The 23085-nt window shown below is 44.6% G+C and overlaps 1 protein-coding gene across 5 annotated transcripts in view; it reads left to right on the top strand.

Moving 5' to 3' along the window:
* Positions 1 to 23085, top strand: part of DAZAP1 (DAZ associated protein 1) — an 827692-nt gene that overhangs the window by 503863 nt on the left and 300744 nt on the right. For 3 of the 5 annotated variants that reach the window (XM_044053999.1, XM_044054000.1, XM_044054002.1), the window contains one exon: positions 4703 to 4834. In XM_044053999.1, the coding sequence (XP_043909934.1) occupies positions 4703 to 4834 (132 nt within the window). The remainder of the gene's footprint in view (positions 1 to 4702; positions 4835 to 23085) is intronic. The other 2 variants (XM_044054003.1, XM_044054001.1) reach the window with 1 other exon arrangement.

Genomic DNA, 23085 nt, shown 5'->3' with positions numbered 1-23085 from the left:
GGACTCAACAATCCGTGACTACCTTGCCCGCCTCTCCCACTGCCTCCCCTTTTGGAAAACCATCACTACAGACAAATGGGTATTGGCTATAGTTCAAAAAGGATGCTTCCTTTCTTGGAAAGAAAGGCCCCTCTCAAGGGGCGTATCCCCCCCCAAAAAAAATATCAGAGACACCTCTACCCTCAGATTTTGCAAGACCTTCTGAACCTGGGAACTGTAGAACCTGTCCCACCAGGGCAGGAAGGAAAAGGCTTCTGCTCAAGACTGTTTCTGGTCCCCAAAAAAGATGAACCATAGAGAGCCCATTCTAGACCTTTCCTTTCTAAACCTATTCTTACAGGTTTCCACCTTCAGAATGTTGTCCCTACAAACTTTACTCCCTCTTATACCAGCCCAGGCCTTCATGGCCGCACTCGACCTGAAAGAAGCCTTTCTGCACATCCCCATACAGTCTTCCCCACAGAAAATTCTTATGTTTTTCTGGACCCTCCTCTCACTTTCAATTTACAGCATTGCCCTTTGATTTGTCCACTGCTCCCAGAGTGTTCACAGAATGCCTGGCATTGGCCATAGCCTTTTGCAGAACACAAGGGATTCAGATTTGCCCTTACCTGGATGACATCCTTATTCTATCAGAATGCAACGAAACCCTGCAAATCAATTTACAGTTCACCATTCACCTGCTTCAAAGACTGGGTTCACCCTCAACTCCCCAAAATCTTCCTTGACCCTGGAACAGGGCAAAACATTTCTGGGTTGCAGGATTAGGACAGACATAATGAAAGCCTTTCTTCCCCAGGTCAAAGTCAATTCCTTGTCCTCCCACTGCAAAACCCTTATGCAGAACCAACAGATAACTGCAAGGCAATTCCTATGAATCTTGGGTCTAATATCAGCCGCCATTCCCATGCTACCACTAGCCAGAATGCACATGTGAAAGCTGCAGTGGTATCTAAAAAATGTATGGTCACAACACCAACACCCTTTAGAGTAAGAATTGCCCTCTTGCCCCTACCTACAATCAGAACTAAAATGGTGGATTCAGCAAATTCAACTGAACCCCAAACCAGTCCACGCATACAGATGCATCAGACCTAGGATGGGGAGCTCCAGTGTCAAACTGCAGGGAACAAGCAAGATGGCACCCTTCCATAAAGAACAAACATATCAATGTGAAGGAAATGACAGCAGTCCTGGCACTGAATGCCTTCCTCCCCCTTTTACAACCAGGTGTTGTCCTAATCCAAACAGACAACACCACAGTTATGTGGTACCTCAACAAGCAGGGAGGGACAAAAGCCTACCTCCTCTGCAGACTAACCTTAATAATCTGGGACCTACCCTCACAGCACAGCTTGTGCCTGCAGGCATCCTACATTCCCTTACAGGACAAGCAAGCAAGCAGACCTTCTCAGCAGGACATCCTCTCCAATTCGCGAATGACTGCTGGACAGGAATGTCTTTCTAGGCATTGTCCACTGGTGGGGCACACCAAGTAGATTTGTTTGCCTCCCCCCAGAACAGACAACTGCAGACCACCTGCTCCAAGACACACACTCCACTAGCATGGAGGATAGACACATTCAGCATTTCATGGAAGGGAAGGTTTCTGTATGCCTTTCCACTCTTCCCAGTAATTCAAAAAGTCATCCTGAAAATCAGGAGAGACAAACCAAAAATCCTGCTGGTGATCCCCTACTGGCCAAGGCAGCACTGGTTCCCCTTACTTCTCAATCTAGCCAAGGGCAGTCACCACAAGTTACCCCACAAGGTGGAACGTCTGATACAACAAAAGGGAACCGTCATTCAACCACACTTGCAGATGTTGTCACTGACACTCTGGATAATGAACTTTTAATTCCCTTCAGGCACCACTACTCGGAGGATGTGCTTTCAGCCCAGTGGGCGGCCAGGAAACCTACTATAAGGAAGTCATACTTAGTTAAATGGGAGAGATTATCCAAATGGTATCTGGGCAAGGGCAGGGATCGATGCATCGCAGATCCAATCCTAGTACTTGCCTGTGTGAGTCAACTAGTTAAGATGGGACTTTCATACTCAAGTGAAAGTCCACCTTTCAGCTATTTTTGCCTGCCTACCACTAAACCCTCCCCTACTAGCCAGGCTCGATGTTAAACTATTCTTAAAAAGTCTTGCACGTCAGACCACCAAGAAAACCCATCCCATTACACATCAGACCACCAAGAAAACCCATCCCACCACCCTGAGACCTGAACTTCATCCTGGAAAAACTCAGAGTCCCCATTTGAACCAGCTAGTACTGCTACTCAGCAAATGGAAAACAGTACTGCTAGTGGCTATAACTTCAGCCAGGCGGGTGTCAGAGCTGCAGGCCCTAATGGCCTGCCCTCCATACACTACATTCCACAAGGGCAGGGTTAACCCTACGGACCAACCCTTCCTTTATGCCTAAAGTGGTCAACGATCTGTCCTTAAACCAATCTGTTCATCTACCCACCTTTTTCCCCTCTCCCACCAATGAAAGTGAGAGAATACTCCACTCCCTGGATGGACACAAGACAGCTAAGGTTTTACCTAGACAAAACCAGTTCCATAAGAAAATCCAATCAGCTTTTTGTTTCCTTCCACTCCAGGGCCCTGGGCAAGGCAGTCTCCAAACAAACCATCTCATGTTGGATTAGGGAAGCTAATTGCCTGTGTTACTCACACTGTGGCAAAACCTCCCACAAGGAGTAAAGGCTCACTCTACCAGGCCAGTGGCAGCTTCCAAAGACTTCCTAAAGGGCCTGGACACTGCATCCATCCTGGAAGCAACCACATGGTCCACCATTCACACTTTCACCAAACTCTACAAGCTAGATGATGTCTCCAGGGCATGTGCCAGTTTTGCCAGAGCTGTTCTGCAGGGCTTTGTGGTATCAGCTAATTCTACCTCCTCCCTTCCATCCATCTAAGCTGTGGTACTCTCTCACACCAAGAATACTGCAACATAGGAATAGAAGGACATAAAATAGTTGTATAAAAATCTTACCATAACCATAGATATTCTTCTCTTCCATGTTGCTGTATTCCTTCCCACCCTCCTAACCCTCTCTCTCATTATTGACCTGTCTTAGGTCTCCTAGTGGTTATACGCTACCCTGTGACCAATTTTAACCACAAAATGGCTCTCTGATCCTATGGTTGACATTTCTTTGCTACTGTATTTCGACCTGTCCTGCTGGGATTTCAAGTTCTGAGGTTTGTGTGCGCAGACACCACATTTAAAGCTCCTAGTTTATGGTCTTGTGCGACATCCCACGCAACTACAGAAGCCAAGCTGAAGCTTTTGTATAGGAGCCGACGTACAGCTCGCCTGAGGTGGGAAATTCCTCACCAAGAATACTGCAATATGGAAGAGAGGGACATCTATGGTTATGGTAAGATTTTACACAACTATTCTTTGCTCACAGATACTAGATGTTTAAGATATCTTAGCATGTAAAGTACTTGTTTGTCTTTCGGATTGCTTTGGCGTGTGGCAGTTCTTGACCATCTCAAAAGTGCCATCATGATTAAGTTCTGCAGCATTAGTCCATCTATGGTATGCATTCCACTGTGATTATTATCTCTACTACTAATTTAAAATGCAAGGATGAACAATAAGCTTAAGGTACTTGCACTTTCAATCTAATTTAAAACTGTTGTGGTATGTAGATGTATTAAAGTGTTAGATGAGTTATTGTTTTGCAGCCTGACTGTTGGAAATCGCCATGTAGATAATGGGGACTTCAGGCTTAGTGTAACAAGACTGCCAGTAAATGGTACATTTATCTTGGCTTAAGATGAGGACATAATTATGTATTTGATGCTGATCCACTGTACTCCGCCAAGCTATTTCAGGGGTAAATCTTTGTCTTACTCCAGACTGATTAATAAAACCAGAGAGAGCTTTGCACTAAAATAAACACAAATACAGAATATTTTAACTATTTAGGGTATGGGGAAGAAGTGTTCAAACATTTTAACAACAGTCTCAAGCTTTGCTACTGCCTTACTTCTCAGTTAATTAATAGACTAGAAGTTTACACCAGGCTGTTGCAGGAACAAAATCTTAAATAGTTGTCATCATAATTGGCCTTCTTTTCCCTTTTTGACTTCAGGATATCACATTAATATTAGTCATTGTGACCAAATCACCTGACCCTGCCACAGGTGATGTTTGTATTTCTGTTTCAATCTGTTGCTTCAGAAGTTAAGGAAATTAAAGTGAGCATAACATTGGAACAGATATAAAGACAATCAAAGCAGTACACAAAATGGTCTAGCTGGGTTTCCAGGAAAGACTGTTGGGAAATGAAATTTGGCAGGGCAGAGACCATTGCATGAGCAGCCTCCTCTAGTGGTATCTGCCTGAACAGTCATCTTGAAAAATCCAGTGTTACCGTGAGTGCTTTTTCTCTCTCAATTTTTTTAAGCTAATTCTTTGGAGGATGCATGTAAATGTACAGGAAGAGAATATGTACAGACCAGGTCTGTAAAGGTAAATATTTGTAAGTACATGGCATATATTTGTTTTTATAGATGCAGTAATAGTGATTGTATAGTATTGACTATTTGGTGCTGTCTAGTTTTAATTATGCCTAAAAACATCGGAATGTGTTGCTTTGTTGTAATTGACAGAAACAGATTTACTTTACCTTCTGTCCTATAAGTTTAATTTTCTTTTTGGATTTTGTAGGTGGGTATGGGCCTCCTCCACCTGGAAGGGGAGCCCTACCACCGTCATTTACCTCTTACATAGTTTCAACACCATCTGGATTTGCAACCACTCAAGGATACCCCCAGGGATACCCTACAGCAACACAGTTTGGTAAGTTCATAGTTTTATTTCATGTGCAAAAAATTGCTAATCACATTACTTTGCAGAGCTCGTTTTGAATGGCAGTCAAGACTCGCAAACTGTTCTAATGTGAAAACAGTTGAATTTTTTTTAGGAAAGCGAAATGATATTCTGATTAGGTTTCACCTGGATTTTGCAGCAGCTTGTCCCAGTTTATCGAGCAGTCTTCTTTCTCTGGCTTGCATTGTGTCTGAGAAAGTTGAGTATAAACAAACATATATGTTTAATATGGTACCAAGCATTTTTCTACTTTTGTTCTCGCATGTTGATCCCATGTAGTTTTGACCTGGTTGCTGATTTTTGCCTTTTCTTTTCTGAAGGCTGTCTTGTAACACACACACATGCTGTTCTCTCTCTCTCCTTTGTGTGTGAAATAATGCAAACTATTATTATTATTATTTATACATGTATATATATAAAATAATCTGGAGCATCCTCTTTACCCTGTTTCTTTATCTCCTTTAAGTAGTAGTGTTTAAATGATGCTTACTGTAGCAGCAAGTTCTTCAAGGAGAGGTCAGTGTAAGTGTGTCATAACATTTGGTTATAAACAACTTGCGTATCCCTTTTTCTGGCTAGAGTTTCTCCAAGCAGTGGCAAAATTCCCAGCAATGAACAAGCACAAATCTTGTCCTTGCTTGGGGAATGAGTGAGACTGTATATCCTGTGGTGTGGCATGTTCTTTTAGGTAGAATTTCCCACAGGAAGATGCTTGCAATAGTTCCCTAGGTGTGCTCAGTTTACTAGTCTAAAGAAATATTTTAACCTATTTTCAGACGAAAGAATCTTATTGTAAAGTAGGAGTAGTCTGCTCAAGAATGATGAAGATGTTTGTGTATGCTAACAAAAAAAAAAAAAAGGAATTAGAGTGGAAGCTACCTTAACAATAGCCAATGAGATCTTAAACAGGTAGTAAAATAGTAGCTAGGATTGATGCCGTGCAATAATAGTATAGTAAAATCAATACGTTTCACCTGGCCTTGTGCCATAGACTACAGCCTAGGCATCTAAGTTTAAGTAACTTGAATTGCTGGAGAAGCCAGGTAGTTTCATTGGTTGTACTCCCAAACCAGCTTGTAGATGCTTGCTAGTGTCAGTGATGCAGGACAGATTTAGAGACTTGGAATTAGTTTATTAAGCCACTTTCACTAGTTACCACAGAGTGTGGGTGGACTCCTGCATGTGCAAAGGGAAACATATTGTAGGCCTTACTGAAAAACAAGTACTTATGTCATCCTCCATAGCAGGCTGTGGCTGTACGGGGGGGTGAAAGCTACCGGAATGATTGTCAAACCCCACAAAAGAATAAATGAACCAGTTAATTCCAGAGGGCTAAAGGGCAGGAAGAGGAGGATGTCCTTAGTGTTTCACTGTTGCAATCAGGACTGTTGGGATTTCCCGCTGTGAAAGTCCTCGGCCGACCCAACTACCAGAGAAACTTATTTTGCCTCCCAGGCTGATGGACGTCTTACCTGACATTAATACACTCTGGTATGAAGAAACTCAGGCTGCATCTTCATTTAAGTCTTTTCTTGCTGCCAGAGCCTGAAGCAGATTTCATGTGCGTCATTCGGTCTGCACCAGAATGATGTCAGAAAGGCGAGTTCCTCGTTGGAGAACTCCTTTCTTTCTTTGACTCATGTCAGATAAAATTACGGGGTGGTGTGAATGAGCCAGTTAATTGCAGAGGGCTAACTGGCAGGAAGCGGAGGATATAAATAACTTAGGAAATTTTGTTAGAATTCCTGAAAAAGAAATACTTAAGACCACAGGCAAGATAAATATTTTGAAATAGTGATAGTAACTTCATGGTTGCACAAATTCTCACAGTGGTACATGGATGTTGGTAGTTTTGCTGTTGGTAATCTCTCCTTAGAAATCCACTGTTTGGCTCCTTGAACATTTATCATTGTGAGGCGCTGCTTACATCTGAGGATGATTGTGACAGTAAGTCAGAACATTTGGGTTGATTTTCTTGCCAGATTTTATTTATTTTTTGTGGGGTGGGTGGAAAGATGTGGAAATCATTCATGCCAAAAGTAATGAATGATGTTCATCGTGTTTCACTGTTGCAGTCATTACACTTGGGTTATCCTGCTGGCAGGTTACCCGCAGTCGGGCCGAGTTCCAAAGTCAAGGTCCGGTGTCAGTTGCTGTCGCCTCTTCCCTGACGTCAGTGCGCCAGGGGTATAAAAGATGCAACCGACGCCATTTTCTCCAGTCTTTCTTGCCGCACGGTGCCCGAAGCAAAAGCAGTTCGCAAGTGCCGGTCAGCCGAGTCCTGAGATTTTCGAAATAGAGTTTCAGAACCGAAGTCTTCAATAAAGCTAAGTACCCCGTTGGGGAAACTTTTTCTTGCTCCAGACCGATGTCAGTAAAAGTTAACAATTGTATTTCTTGTGGGAAGCAAATACCTCATAAGGACTTTCACTCTTACTGTATTCCTTGTCTAGGCCCTGACCACAACGTTACTCGTTGTCGGTTTTGTGCTAGATTCAACAAACGCACTATTAAGCGTCGGTTTGATTTTGCTTTACATTACTTTGGCCGAAGGTTGAACTACATAATGCCGTCAGAACAGCCGACGACCGGAATTCATAAAAAAAACGCAAGGACAAGGAAAAGGACAGGCATCCAAGGTCCAAAACCTCTTCTAGGCCAGTCGCCGGTTCTCAATGAGGCGCTTTCGCAGCCCCTGACACCCGCTACCTCATTGCCACAGGCCGTATCAGACTCTCACGTGGAGACAACTAGGCCTCTGGGATACTCAAGGTATTGGGCCTACGGAAACTATTCCCTTAGATGGGCCCAGAGCCGCTGAGCAGGCATCGGCTTCTGAGGGTGTTTTTAGACCTTCACAGCTTACTATTAAGTCCACTGCAGCAGCCAAGGCACAGTCAAAAACACCATTAAAGACAAGGAAACAAGTACAGCATTCTCCTGGACAGTCATCCATGCCAAAGAAACAGATGCTTAAAATGGCCGAAGACTTAATTACTTTGATCAGGGGTTCCCATCCCCCTCCTGATAAAAGGCCTAGGCAAGACACTGACTACGATTCCTCTGACCAGGTTTCTATTTCCTCTGATTCCTCTTCAGATCAGGGCTATTCTCTCCCTCCTTATGAGGACTCTGATGCTGAAGAATCTGTACCTTCAGCCTCTCCACCTGAGGATTATTCTTTTGGGGAAACTCTGCACACCATGAGGGAGCATTTCCACTGGGAGAGCCAGGATTATTCAGAATCCAAGAAAAGGCTCAGAGACTTTCTTTTACTGCCTCAGCACAGGCCCTTGTCTATCCCCCCTGTGCTTGATATTGTTGATGTTTTTTCTGAATCCAGTCTTTCTCCTGATTCTTTATCCCCTGCACCAGTCAAGCCAGACAGGGTCCCTGACTCCCATAAATTTCTTTATAAAAACCCTGCTGCTGACCCAGAAACAATTTCTCAGGGTCCCAAAGGGGTTAAGGCTTCCACTGCAAAAAACCCTGTCCCATCTGATAAGGATTCTAGAGCTCTGGATAGATGGGGGAAAAAGTTTACACTGCTGCTACTTTAGCTGTAAGGGCTTTAAACTGCCAGTTTCACATGCTTAAATATCAACAGTACCTCATGTCTTTGTTAAAACAGAAACTGCTTACAAACTCAAAGTCCTGACAATAAGGAAATGCAGGATTTATTGCATGCAGCTGAACAAGTGGGAAAGCATACTCTGCAATGTGGTTTTGATTCATTAGAGGCTTCTTGCAGAGCTGCAGTTGCAGGCTCTGTCATTCGAAGGCATGCTTGGTTGAAAGCACAAAGTTTACCTGAACATGTTAAAGTAAAATTATTGAATGCTCCACTACAGCATAATACTTTGGTGTTAAGGCAGAAGAGGTGTTAAAAGAAAATGGAGGATAAAGCAAAATCAATGCAGACAGTAAAGGATTTCTTACAGGTTCAACCACCTAGGTTTAGCAGAAACTGGCCTTCAAAAAATTGGTCCTTTCCGGTGTCAGGCCACAAAGAGGCAGATACAGACGCCCAAGAGGCAGATCTCAGCCCCAAGGCTCCTACAGACCTAAACAATGGGGTGCTTCTGCCACCAAAGGAGAAGACAAATCACAACCTTATAGGAAACAGTCCCAATGACATCCCTCTACAAAGGCCAAGCACTTAGCTTTTGGCAACACCCCTAGGGGGAAAGCTAGCACTTTTATCACAAAATTGGCACATAATCACCCAGGACAAATGGGTACTGAATATAGTTTCTCAGGGTTACAGGTTCCACTTTCACACCCTTCCAAAATCAAAAGGTATGCCGGACCTGCCACAAAACCAATGGGCAGAGGCACAAAAGTAAGTTGCTGCTCTCATGGACATGGGAGCTATTCAGAGTACCACAGCAAGAACAGGGACAAGGATTTTACTCAAGACTTTTCCTGGTACCCAGAAAGGAAAAAGCCTGGAGACCAATACTGGACTTGTCAATCCTAAATACTTTCCTGGATGTTCCAAAATTCAAAATGTTAACACTGCAGCAACTTCTACCCATGCTGGGCAAGAAGGCTTGGCTAGTTACTTTGGACCTCAAGGAGGCATACCTGCATGTCCCAATCAGACAATCTTGCAGAAGATACCTCAGATTCATAGCTGGGTCAATGCATTACCAATTCTCTGCACTGCCCTTTGGCTTATCTACTGCGCCCAGGGTCTTCACAAAATGCCTGGCACCAGTAATTGCATTTTGCAGACAAAGAGGAATTCAAATATATCCCTATTTGGACGACTGCCTTATTCAAGCAGAGAGCAAGGACATTGTACTAAAACATATGGCGTTTGTAAAAAGGTTATTAATTTGCCTAGGGTACACAGTAAACGAAAAGAAATCAAAACTAGTGCCCTCTCAAGAGAGAATATTCCTGGGTGCAAACTGAAATACAACTGCCCAGATGGCTTATTTCACGCCAGACAAAGGCAACTGACTCATTACTTTCAGATTATGGCAACAAAGACCCAGCTCCCTGCAAGAAAAATTCTGCAGGCCCTGGGCTTCATGGCATCCTACTAATTCCGTATGCAAGACTGCATACGAGGAAACTACAATGGTATCTAAAAAGTGTTTGGACTCAACATTGCCACAGCCTGGAAACAATAATAACTATAATTCCCTGTCTACAACAGCAGTTTCGATGGTGGTCCCGGGCCTGTCACCACAACAAGGGACAACCTTTCACCTTACCCACAGCCAGGCAGACAATAGCGGATGCATAGGATTATGCCTGGGGGGGCACACATGGCAGGAAAATGTATTCAGGGCACGTGGCCCAGGGAACAAATGTATCTTCACATCAATCAAAAAGAGATGCTAGCTGTACAGAATGCCCTGACAGCTTTCAAGGATCTACTACATCCAGGACAACTATTACTAAAGACGGACAACACCACAGTTATGTGGTACATAAACAAGCAAGGGGGTACACATTCCTACCCCCTCTGCAGGCAAGCCATGACTTTGTGGAACACAGCACTGACCTATCAAGTACATCTGCAGGCACAATTCCTGCCAGGAACGAAAAATACACTGGCAGACGAACTAAACAGAAATCTCATGGATCCACACGAATGGAAACTAAATCCAAAGGTCTTCAGCATGATAAGGAAGTGGGGACGCCCAGACATAGATCTTTTTGCCTCCCCTCACAACTGCCAACTACAGAAATTCTGCACAAGGACTTATCACTCACAAGCATGGAAAGTGAATGCTCTTTCATTCAGCTGGAAAACCCTGACAGTTTACACCTTCCCTCCACTGCCTCTTCTTCCCAAGGTGCTCCTAAACGTCGGACAAGAGAAGCCAAAATGATCCTGATTGCCACAGACTGGCCACTCCAGCACTGGTACCCAGTCATAAAGAGCTTGTCGCAAGCCCCAGCCTGGCATTTACCTCAAAATTCCTAATCTTCTGACTCAACAAAACCAGATTCTACACAGTCAACTCAGAACCTTAAATCTGGCTGCATGGCAGATAATATAGTCACTCAGACCACACCTCTCTCTAAAGCTGTTATGGATGTCATTTTAGAACCAGGAGGCCCAGCACTAGGAAATCTTGTGCAGAAAAATGGAAGAGATTCTGTGCTTGGAACCAGGCACAAGGTCTCGAACCACTTGACCCAAATATACCTCAGATTTTACAATACCTAACTGAGATGCTGGACAAAGGACCATCCTCATTTATTAAGATCCATGCCTCTGCCATTTCAGCTCATTACAATACGGAACCTCCTATTTTTTCACATCCACTACTAAGGAAGTACCTCAGAGGGGCAAAAAACATAAGACCCCCAAGGAGAGCACCAGTACCTACTTGGGACCTCAATTTTGTTTTAGAAACGCTCACACTGCCTCCTTTTGAGCCAGCCAACACAGCTGATAGGAAAAAAGTCAGAAAGTGTGGTGACTTCGGCTCCACTGCCTTCGGAGCCGACAGTCTGTTCTTTTCGGAACCGGGATACTGCTCTGGAACCAGTTGCCGAAAAACCTCCATCAATACTGCTCCAATCGGCTCCATCTGTTCACTCTACCAGGTCTTCTGTCAGCCTGTCCAATCTGAATATGGACCAGCTGGTTCAGAAACTCTTAAAGGCACCAGGCCTAGCTAAATTGCTGTCTGCTCAGACCCAACCATCGGAGCAGAGGACCATTACTCCCGAATTGTCTGCTCCTCCTCTGAGACATACCGGACCTTTGGAGTCTGAGGAGGCTGACCTGATGATTGTGGATCCCTTGGAGCCGACACCTGCTCCAGTGTCATCTGCTCCATCTGCTCGGACGTTCTCGGCAACGACCGGGGACTCTAGGAGCCGGCACTCTGGTCGGGTACGGGGAGGATAGTCGCACTGACTTGTTGCCGACTGTTCCTCTCGGGGCGTCTGCTCGGGTGAGCTCTGCTCCTACCTTGGGCTCGGAGCCCAAAGCTTTGGTGCGGGAGGGGATCGCGGCTCCTTCGAATCCGTCGACTCCTCATCGGAGCCGAGGCGCATTCGAAGCCATGAGGCGAGTTGTCAAGGTCTGGCCTCTTCTTCCCCTAAAGTGCCTGTGTCAGTTTCTGTTTCCTCCAGTCATACCAAGCATAGAGACCCAGAACCTCAGGTAGCCCCACAGGGCGCTCCCTGCTCTTCTGAGACCTCTCCAGAAGTTCTCCCTGAAGATATCCCCAGGAAGAGATTATGCAAGAGGAGGCATTTGGACTCCCCACGGGAGTCTCTCACATTGGGCACCGATTTGGATGAATCAGAAGGGTCCCTTAGATCCCCTCTGAGGGCATCTCCTTTGCGGAGATTCTTGAAATTCTTAGGCAGAGGGGTGATTAGCAGTCCAAGAGCCCTACTGGGGACGAGTTGGTTCTCCTGAAGGCATTCAGGTCTCAACCTTCCATCTCTTGAGTATCTCCGTCTTAGATGAGCTAATGGATCTGGTCTCTCGTAGGGCATGAGAGTCACCAGAATCTATGGAACCTGTTCCTAGGAGGCCTAATAAGGCCTAATAAGTTTATTTCTGCCCCCATGGATAAGTCCTTTTTGACCAAGGGGAGTCCCTGTTTATGCCATGGTGGTGGCGGCAGCCACCAAAAAGGAAATGTGTGAGACTTCCTCATCTATCCATCCTCTTAACAGAGAATCTAGGCTCATGGATAGATATGAGAAATGCATGTTTAGTTCAGCGACTTTCGCACTCAGATCACTGAACTACCTGACACATTTTACTAGACTGCAAAGAGATCTCCTTAAGGAGTTGGGAGATGCTCTTCAGAGTGCTGTAGCTACGAGTGTATCCGACAAGATTGCCACTCAGCTCGCTACTTTCAATTCGATAGTCAACTCGTACATGCGTCTCGTATCTTACGCAGCTGATGGTTTGAGTAGAGCTGCAGGCACAGGAATTGCTCTTTGTAGGCATGCCTGGATGCGAGACTGTTCCTTCGCGGAACCCTTCAAGTCCTCCTTTATGAATACCCCATTTGACGGCTCATCCTTGTTTGGGCCAAAGGTGGAGAGCAAGAGGGAAAGACTCTGTCTGCCATCAAAGTCTGTTTTTCCACCCCCACTTGACCCTTTCCTAAAGGTCAGAGGGGAGGAAAGATGCGGTTCCGGAAAGCCCAAGGAGCCTTTCAAGACGCATGTGGAGAGCCCTCCTCCAGAGGCAGAAGAGGGGGTTACAGTGGAAGACGCCGCCCTCGTGGCAGAGGGGGTCCGCAACACCAGGGTGACAGATCACTTCTCTGGTCGGGAGGCCTGGCTGCCGTACTCTGGAGGCAGTTGGGGGTCGCTTGTCGTATCCAGAAGCCTGGCTAAATATAACAAACGACATTTGGGTACAAAGTATCATTTCCAGAGGGTATTTCATACCATTCTCCATCCAGCCCCTTCCCGTCAAAAAAATCCCGGATGTTCCACCCAGTCGCATGAGACAAGCAGCAATAGACGTACGCCGATTTCTAGAAAGAGTCATCCAGCCAGTCCCGGCAGACCAAGCAGGATTCGGAACTTACTCAAGATTCTTTTTGGTTCCAAAGAAAACGGGACTAGAGACCCATTTTGGATCTCAGCAGACTCAACCAATTTGTGAGAAAAGAGAAGTTCCGAATTTTCACGCTACAGTCCATACTCCGATTTTTAAGGAAGGACAATTGGATGTGCTCAATCAATCTGAAGGATGCGTACTACCACATAAAGATGGCCAGGCCATCCAGAAATCATCTGCTTTTCGTCTGGGAGCCAATCATTATCCATTCTAAGCTCTGCCCTTTGGTCTCACTACAGCCCCCACAGTGTTCACCAAGTGCATGTCAGTAGTCACGGCTCACCTGAGGTGTCTAGGATTCCAGGTGTTTCCGTATTTGGACGATTGGCTCCTTACCTCCACCACCAGGCATCAACTTCTTCAAGTGAGAGGCTACTCTGACACACTGCTATCGGCTAGGCATTACAGTCATCTTCGAAAAGTCTGCCTTGTTGCCATCGCAGCATATCATTTTTATAGGGACAGAATTAGACACATCTACTACCACTCTTCGTCTTCCACCAGAAAGGATTTGTATTCTTCGCCAGCACATCATGTCCTTTGTATCAAAGAATAGAGCACCAGCTGCAGAGGTATTGAAAGTACTAGGATTGATGGCAGCCGCAGTCTTAGCAATCCCGTTAGCAAGGATGCATATGAGAATCCTTCAATGGCTTCTATTCACGCAATGGTCTTACCAAGAACTTCCAATGAATCACATGATCCTGATAACGAAAGGATCTTCAGTGGTGGTTGATGTCTCCTCATGTCACAATAGGATTTCCCTTCATGCTACCCCCTCCAGTTGCCACTGTAACCACGGACGCTTCCCTGATGGGGGCTTTTTCAGGGAAAGACTGCCCAAGGCACATGGACAGATCAAGAATCACATCTGCATATCAATGTCCTGGAGATGAGAACAGTGCTTCTAGTGTTGCAATACTTTCAGGACTCTCTTCCTCTAGGGACAGTTGCAATACAGACAGACAACATGTCAGTGGTCTGGTACCTGAACAAGCAAGGCGGGACCAGGTCTTACCCCCCATTGCTGAGAAGCCCTCAGAGTATGGCAGTGGGCAGTGTCACCCCAGCACTTTGTTAGCAACACACATACCAGGCAAATCCAACGTCATAGCAGACAGACTGAGCAGGGCAATTTTATTGCCCCACGAATGGTCCCTCAAACAAGAGATTGCGGACAGGATTTTCCACAAATGGGGCCAGCCTTTCTGCGACCTGTTCGCCAGTCATATCAACAACAAATGCAGAAGCTATTTTGCCCTGATTCCTACGCCAGGTCACTCCTCGAGGGATGCTCTTGTCCACAAATGGCCTCCGGGTCTCCTCTATGCATTTCTCCCAATTTCCTTGATACCCAGATTTTTACAGAAAGCAAAGTTGCTGGGACAGACTATCATCCTTATAGCCCCTCATTGACCTCGGCAGATTTGGTTTCTGTTTCTTTGCCATTACATTCTGGAAGATCCATGAATCCTGGACCCAGTTCCGGACTTATTGACACATCCATCAGGGGATCTTCATCCATCATTGCAGACACTGAAGCTAATTGCTTGGCTGCTCTTAATTCCCCACATAGCCGGGCTTTATAGTCTTTTCTCATGACACTAGTCAAATTTTGTTGGCTTCCTTTAAACCTTCCACTAGAAAATTGTATCGTAAGTGGAAGAGGTTCTCCATGTGGGCTTCTTCCCATAACATTGACCCGTACCAAGCACCATCGTCTTCTATTTTACAATTCTTGACAGAAATTTTCAGCAAAGGAGCAGTGGCTGCTACGGTGCGAGTACAATTAGCTGCTATATCTAATTTCCATCTAGGGATCGATGAATTGAATATTATGACTCACCAGTTGTCTAAGACTATTCTAAAAGGTTCTTTTCACATGACGTCTCCAGTGACGACACCTTACTCTCCCTGGAATTTGAATTTTGTTATCTCGCATCATTCTTCCTCCTTTTGAGCCTGCTTCATTTTGTGAACTAAAATTTCTGTCATGGCAAACTATCTTCCTAGTAGCCATCACTTCAGCCCGTAGAGTGTCAGAGCTCCAAGCCGTGTCCATCAAGCCCCCTTAAATGGTCTGCCTTGCTGATAGTCTCTCTCAGGGAAAATCCATCCTTTTTGCCTAAAGTATGTTCTGAGATTAACATCAATCAAGTCATTGAGTTGCCCGTTTTTTTCCCTAATCACACCAACAAATTGGAATATATGTTGCACAAATTCAATGTTCACAGACAACTTAGATTTTATTTAGACCAAACAAAAGACATTAGGAAATCAAATCAGCTTTTTGTGTCTTTTTCTGAGGCCAGGAAAGGTAAACCAGTTGTCAAAACAACCCTAAGTGGCTGTCTGATTGTATCACTTACACATATTCTTGTCATAACATGCCCTTGTCTCGTAAGGTGAAGGCTCATTCAACCAGAGCAGTTTCTACCTCTTCAGCCTTTCAAACCAAATTACCTTTGGACAACATCTGTGCAGCAGCCACATGGTTTAAACCTTGCACTTTTATAACTCATTACAAAGTGGATAAGGCCTCCAGGGACAGGGCTTTATTTGGTTCTACGGTTCTAGAGAGTGTACTTTCGTGAGCCACCCAAGATCAGGGTGCTAGGGACGCTACCCATCAGTGAAGAATGAGCGGTGAGATAGAACAACTTCACATAAAGAAGTTACGTACTCACCATAACGTTCCATATGAGTTGTTCCATCTCGCCTTCATTCTCGCATCCCTCTCTCCTTCCCCCTCCTGGCTGGCAGTTGACCTGGAGGCTGTCTTCATCCTGGTTTTTCAATGTGTCTTCATTTCTAGGCAGAATAATTATTGTACTTCTATATGGTACGCAGCAAACAAGATCTGATAATTCCAGCAGTGCATTGTGGGATAAGGGGTTGGGTCTTGAGCTACTGGAGAACTTTGAGCTTGCTAGTCGGCCGTGTCGGAGCTGAGGATTGGCTCCAAACCCATCAGTGAAGAATGAAGCCGAGATGGAACAACTCGCATGGAACATTGTGAGTACATAACTTCTTTTTTTCTCTGCTGTCTTTGTGCTGCATTCCATTCTTTAAATAATCTGACTTTTGTCAAGATTTGTGTGAATCTGTTGAGAATTGCTCTGATAAAATATGATATAGCAAAGAAATAGGTGATGGTTATAGTTATAGTAAAACATGCTTTTTTTTCTAAATCGTGCCGGGCAAACCTGTCTTCCCTTTTAAAAAGGAAATTCCAAACATGTAATGGGCGGCTTATCTGAACAGTTGAGAAGTAGATCCCATTTTTGCTAGATCATTTATTTAATGAAGATGTAAATGTGAGATTTCATTTGTGTGTTCGGTAGTCCTGGTGGGTCTAGTTGGTGCTTGAGTATCTGGATGAACAGCATTGTTTTGCATCAAGTCCTTTAATGTTTGTATCAGAATCTACCTGTCTCAAGAATAATCAGCATCTGTTAATATTTCCTTAGATGAAGAATTTTTGTCATCATAAAGATGACTGCTGCGTCATTGTCATTATGAATTGGAAATATGCCTTCATTGTGTAAAGAAGGCAGCAACCTGTGCCATCCTTGTTTCTTGTCAAACAGAGATCATCATTGTCTGCCACTTCATCCAGGTGACCTCAGGAGCTGCCACAAGTACAGCATTTTTCCTTTTATTATTGTCAGTGAATCAAGCACAACACAATCAAGATCTTTTTTGCTTTTGATTTAAATATCTTTCCAAGACGTGACTTCTTGAAAAGAATCGTAAACAGATGCGAGTGTAGTAGACCGATAAAAGGGTTACAACCTTCTGTGGGTTTTCTGAGAGAGATTGTTAATTTGTCAGTTTTGTTGACAGTTTAAACTGAAAACCCTGCTTCATAGGGGTTGCAACCATGCTTCATGGGTTGCAACCTAAACACTTTCCTAGAGAATAAGAAAGCTTTTGATCTTGAGGCAAGTGGGTGCCCTTCTTTTTTCTTTGAAGAGAGGGAGAGAGACACTTTGTCTAGTGTGCTAACAAGTCTGAAAAATTGATTTCAAAATATTCCACTGACAGAGTATGAAGCCTTGGTGATGCATTTACTCTAGTGAGGGCATAAAGGTGTCAGCCCTGAAGAGGCTTAGGTTTGTCTGCCTCCTCCCATTAATGTGCATGTTTTTTCATATCCTCAACATTTGTTGCCCCTGTGGAGGCTGGAAGTGGGAAAGTGACATCTGACTTCCCATGCCTTGACAGTTGTCCTGCTGTACCACAGTAGGTGACCAGATGTCTTGCAGTGATAGCTTAAATCATGTGCTACTAGAGGTTGCTTTCTTTTCTTGGAATGTTTTTGTGCAAGAGACGTTGGTCCTTGGCCAGTAGGTGTTGTTTAGGGGGAGGCCAAGCTTGTAGCTTTTGAATTTTACACCTGACGGGGGCGTTTCCTCTCCCCAGCACTTACATGGGCCCCAGGTCTTTTTGATTCAGTGCTTTGCTGTATTTGTTGAGTGGCAGAGGGTGCCTGGCCTCTCTATCAGAAGTCCAAGACTGAATACTTTAAGTCTTAGCACTTTGAAGTATAAATTGCAACAGTTAAAATTAATTTGAATTTCACGGTAGAACCCCCACCACTTTTAAACTCCAAGAATGTCCTGAGTGAAGTCGTCGTATTCCTTACATGTGTGTTGTCACTGCTTATGTCCAGTACCAAAGCTTCATCTTCCCATGGTCTTGCATCTGACTCATGACCTGCGTTCATAAGCATATAAATTACAGACAGTTGTACAAGCATGGATCCTCACTGTCTAACCACCAGCTTGAATGTAGGTTGCGTGTCCGGACTGATTGCTATTTGGTTGCTGGTATTATTGCTTCACTTTCTTTTTCAGATATGTGCACCGCTGAGGAACCCTAATTTTGTTTTGTTTATGCTGTTTTTGTTCAAATTTGTTAGATGTCATAAAGGAGGGACAAGTGTGAGTGTATGGTAGGCAGATTCTGTGCAATGGCTTGCTCACCAAGGGTCTTTCCTGTCTAGGTCAGGAACATTAATCCTATATGTTGCTCCATTTGTCAATTGTTACTTCGCAAGACCATTAAATTAAGGCTTCCTTCTCTCAGCACCTTTCTAGACACTCCGCATATTAAATGCTTGGCCCAGACTGACATGGCAGAGTCTGCATCCAAGGGCATCCATCTTCCACCCAAGAAGCTTTGGAGCCCATACCCCTTAAACTGTTGGCACAAAATTCTGGACAAAGCCCCAAGAATAGGGACAGAGTTTAATTGTTGCTCTTATAAACTTAGGAAGTTGCTAGAATAATTTTTTTTGTCACAATACATTTTCTGAAGGATATGAAGTCTGAAACTGAAATGCACGTCATTACTTAGTGACTTCATTCCTCAGCAATTTGCCAGAAAACTACAAATTTTAGGAGAAACAGACCAAAAATATGAGGCAAAACTCTGGACTTTTGAGAGGTGTGTTACAGGCCCAGAACAGATCCGCAGTCGAACATTTCAGACTTCGTACACTGAGGTTGCAAAGCCCACAGTATGTCAGGTTACCACTTAGTTGCCTGCCACCGAGACCCCTTCACATGTCTGTGTGGCTCCTGGGGCCTGGAAGACTATGGATACATCCAGTGAATCATGACTCCTGTCTGAGAGCCCCCATGGCATCTCTCAAATGTTAGGGAAGATATTCCAGATACATTAATAGAGAACAGGGTTCCGGACCTCTGCAACCCATCCAGGCAGACTTCACACCCAGAAGAAGAAAAAAAGACTAGACATGTGGCATTTTCTTGAGCAGCTAGAAAAAAGTAATGGCTGGATTTCTCCCAGGGATTGTTCAAAACTATTATGGCTTTGAAGCCCATCACCTCTGAGTCTCCATAACCACAGGTTCCTCCTCAAAAACCTATTCTAGTATCTTCTTAAGAAGAACAAGGTTGATTCAGATCATTCTCCCAGACAAATCTCTTCAGATGAAAAGGACTCAGTGTCTTTGGATTCCTCAGTTGATGAAGCTTCCTTTGGAGAAACTGTCCAGACTTTGGAGAGACTATCCACTGAGGTCTCTGATGTGCAAAAGTGTACTACAGCCTTTTGGAAATGGGAACTTCTGCCCCTTCCCCAGTCCCATCTTGAGGCTTTCCAGTACACTTTTCAGTCTACCTCTTGAGCGCCTGACTCTTGACCACCAGACTGGTTTTGCAAGGTGCCTGATTACGTTAAGTGTTTACTACAGAGGGGTCCGCCATAGGATTCTTGTGCATCTCTTGCTTTAGATAAGCCCTCTAAGCTCTTACACAGTGCCAGTGCTCTACCTACAGACAAACACAGTAGTGCTATGGACAGATGAGGAAAAAGGTATATACTCCTCCTAATCTTGTTTTTTAGGGCAGTTAACTACCAGACTCAAATGACTTATTACTTGATTTTGATACTTCACTCCTTGAACAGTTACACTGGACCTTCCAACTGCAGAATCAAGGCAACAAATATTGAATCAACTTTTCCAGACCACTAAAATAGCCTGGTACAACATTAAGTGGAGTTACGATGTTATAGATGCATCTAGGACAGCAGTTTCTGGGTCTGCTGTTTCCAAATATGCATGGCTTTATAGCCAGCAAATCAAAACTTAGACTCCCCCTTGGACAAAGTCGTACTGTTTGGTCCTCTGGGTGCCACTGTATTTAAAATTCTTCAAGTCCAAGGTAAGACTATGAAAGACCGCAGGCTGATTCTACTCTCCTCAGTTCCTAGATACCATAGGAACAACCCATCTAAATTTACATCCTTCCTCTGACCCTAGGGCATCTCAGAAACAAAGAAAACTCCCCTAGGAAAACATACTCTGACAAACGTAATAGGAAGCCTCCATCTTCAAGGCCTCCCTCTGGAAATAAAAATCTGTGACTACCTTTGCAGCACCCTTCCTTTCCCTCAGCCTCATAACTCCTCTTTCCAAAAGACACTCACTGTCCCTGGCTTGGTGAGAAACTATTATCACAGACAAATGGGTCCTGTCCATCATCAAACGTGGTTATGCCATGTCCTGGGAAAATATTCCCCCACTGAAAGGCATGCCACATCCTCCTCACAACCAACTCTCTCTCCTCACCCCCATTATTTCTGGGCATCCTGAATTCAGAGCTCCGTCAAACAAGTCCCAAAGGATTATATTCCAGAGTTATTCTGGTGCCAAGGAAAGGATAGTGGAGACCCATTCTAGACCGTTCTCTTCTAAATGCTTTCCTGAAAGTTTCAAAATGCGCCCTTCCAACTCTCCTGCCAGTCATTCGCCCCTAGGCCTTTCTAGTGTCCCGAGATCCGAAGGATACTGATTTCCACATACCCATTCATCCTTCCTGCAGGAAATTCCTCAGGTTTATATCTGGCTCCTCTCATTTTTCAATTTACTGCACTGCCTTTTGGTCTTTCCACAGCACCAAGGGTGTTCGCAAAGTATCTAGCTCCAGTGGTGGCATTCTGTCTCACCTAGGGAATTCAAAATTTCCCCTGCCTAGATGACCTGTTGATCCAAGTTATCTCTCCAGGAGTCTTTCAGCATCTACACTTCACCCTCCAACTCCTGCTAGGTCTGGATTTTGCAAGATAGTCCCTACAGAGGACCTGGTTTTACTGGCCTGCAAACTAGATCCACAGAAAATGTGCGTCTTCCTGGCCCAGGAGAAAGTTCAGTCTGTCCAAATTTTTTTGGGGGGTATTTCCAGCAAAACATTGCACAGCAAGGGAGATGTTAAGAATTTTGGGTTTCATGGTGGCCACCATTCCTATACTTCCCCTGGCTAGAGTTCACATAAGAAAAATCCAACGATACCTGAAGTCTGTGTGGTGCCAACACTGTCATCCCCTGGACACCCTAATTCCCCTCCTTACTTGTCTCCAAAAGGAGCTACTTTGGTAGAAAGGAGCAGGTTAATCTTGGTCAAGGACATCCCTCCACACTAACTCCTCCTCTTCAAGAAGTTTACACAGATGCATCATACGAGGCTTGGGGGGGGGGGGGGGGGGCCGGATGAGCTTTTCACACTGTGCAGGGCAGATGGCAACCTCAGTTCCTAAAGAACCAAATCAGTTTGAAGGAAATAAGGGCTTTTCTGTAAGCACTGCAGACCTTCTACCACCTATGGAAACTTGGACCCACTCCTATGTCCATGCACACCACCAAAGTCATGTGATGCAAAAACAGGAAGGTATCCGGTCTTACTAATTGTGCAAAGTAGCACAGGACGCATGAAACTTAGACATCCAGATAAACATCACCTAAATAGCCACATACATTCCTTCACAGGATAATGTGCTGACATACTTTATAAGCCACACCTTGGAGGACCCCCATGAAAGGACATTAAACAGGCAGGTTTTCCAGGCAGTCACTCTTCAGGGAGGTCCTCCTCCTCAGATGGACCTCTCTGGATTACTAACCAACCATCAGCTCCCCCAATTCTGCACCAGGGAACCTTGTCCTGCAACCTGGAGGGACAGATGCCTTCTTCTAGTGAACAGGAAAGTTCCTCTGTGCCTTTTCCCCCACTATTTGTGCTTCCATAAAATCCTTCTGAAGGCACAAAAGGAAACACATACACTCCTTTTACTTGGCCCTTCTTTTGGCCGAGGCAGCATTGGGTTCCCCTGTTTCATTTGACAAAGTGAAATTACAGAAACATACCTCTCCAACTGGACTTGACCACTCAAAAAATAAAGATTGCTTGTCCACCCAAATCTTTCCTCTGTCACTTGGTCCTTATAGATAGGATTTTGATCCCTCAGACACAAAATACTTCATTCAGGCTTGCCTTTACCCTTCTATAAAAGCTCACCTGTCTGTCATCAATGCATGACAGCCTCGTTAACCTGTATGCTTATGGCTAGAGTGGAAGTTGAGCTTTTCGTCAGGGGGAGTTCTGCATCCTAACCCACCAAGGAAACCAATCTCTCCCCCTTGGGATTTCAGTTTTGTGCTGGAAAAGCGTAATATTACCTTCCTTTGAACCAGCATCATCATTAAAATTCTGCAGATGGAAAAATGTCCTACTCTTGTCTCTCACTTCTGCTAGGTGAGTTTGAGTTGCAAGTTCTCATGGCCATTCTCATTCATTTTCCAGAAGGACAAGGTGACTCTCGAGGCTAATCCATCCTTCATGCCTAAGGTAGTGAACAAGCTGTCTTTCAGTCTGGCTGTTCACCTACCCACTTTTTCCTAATCCCCAAAAAATAGAGGTGAAGAAATCTTGCATTCTGTGGACATTCACAGGCAACTGAGATTATCTGAACAAAACTAAATCCTTCAGGCAAACTGATCGGCTGTTTATCTTTTATGAGTCCTAGGTTGAGCCAGCAGGTCTCCAAACATATTACAACTTGGATCTCTAAGGGTGTCTCTCTTTACTGCCTGAAGGCTCATCCCAATGGGTAGCAGCTTCCTCAGGGGCTTTTCACAAGGGAGTAGATGCCAAGTCTATCATAGAAGCTGCTACTTGATCCTCTGTAATACACCTTCACCAAACATTACAAAATTGATCACTTCATGCCCAGGACTGCCTTTTCTAGGCCATTCCTGCCTGGACTGCTGGACAACTCATCTACTCTAGCCACCTGTTGTCCTCGCTACCCCTTTCAGCTTTGGGAGTCACCCATATGTTGATTA

Source organism: Protopterus annectens, chromosome 13.part0, assembly GCF_019279795.1.
Source record: "Protopterus annectens isolate FY-2018-M chromosome 13.part0, PAN1.0, whole genome shotgun sequence".
Lineage (NCBI taxonomy): Eukaryota > Metazoa > Chordata > Ceratodontiformes > Protopteridae > Protopterus > Protopterus annectens.
Note: the sequence above shows the minus strand (reverse complement) of the source record. Positions and strands in the feature narration are given on the sequence as shown.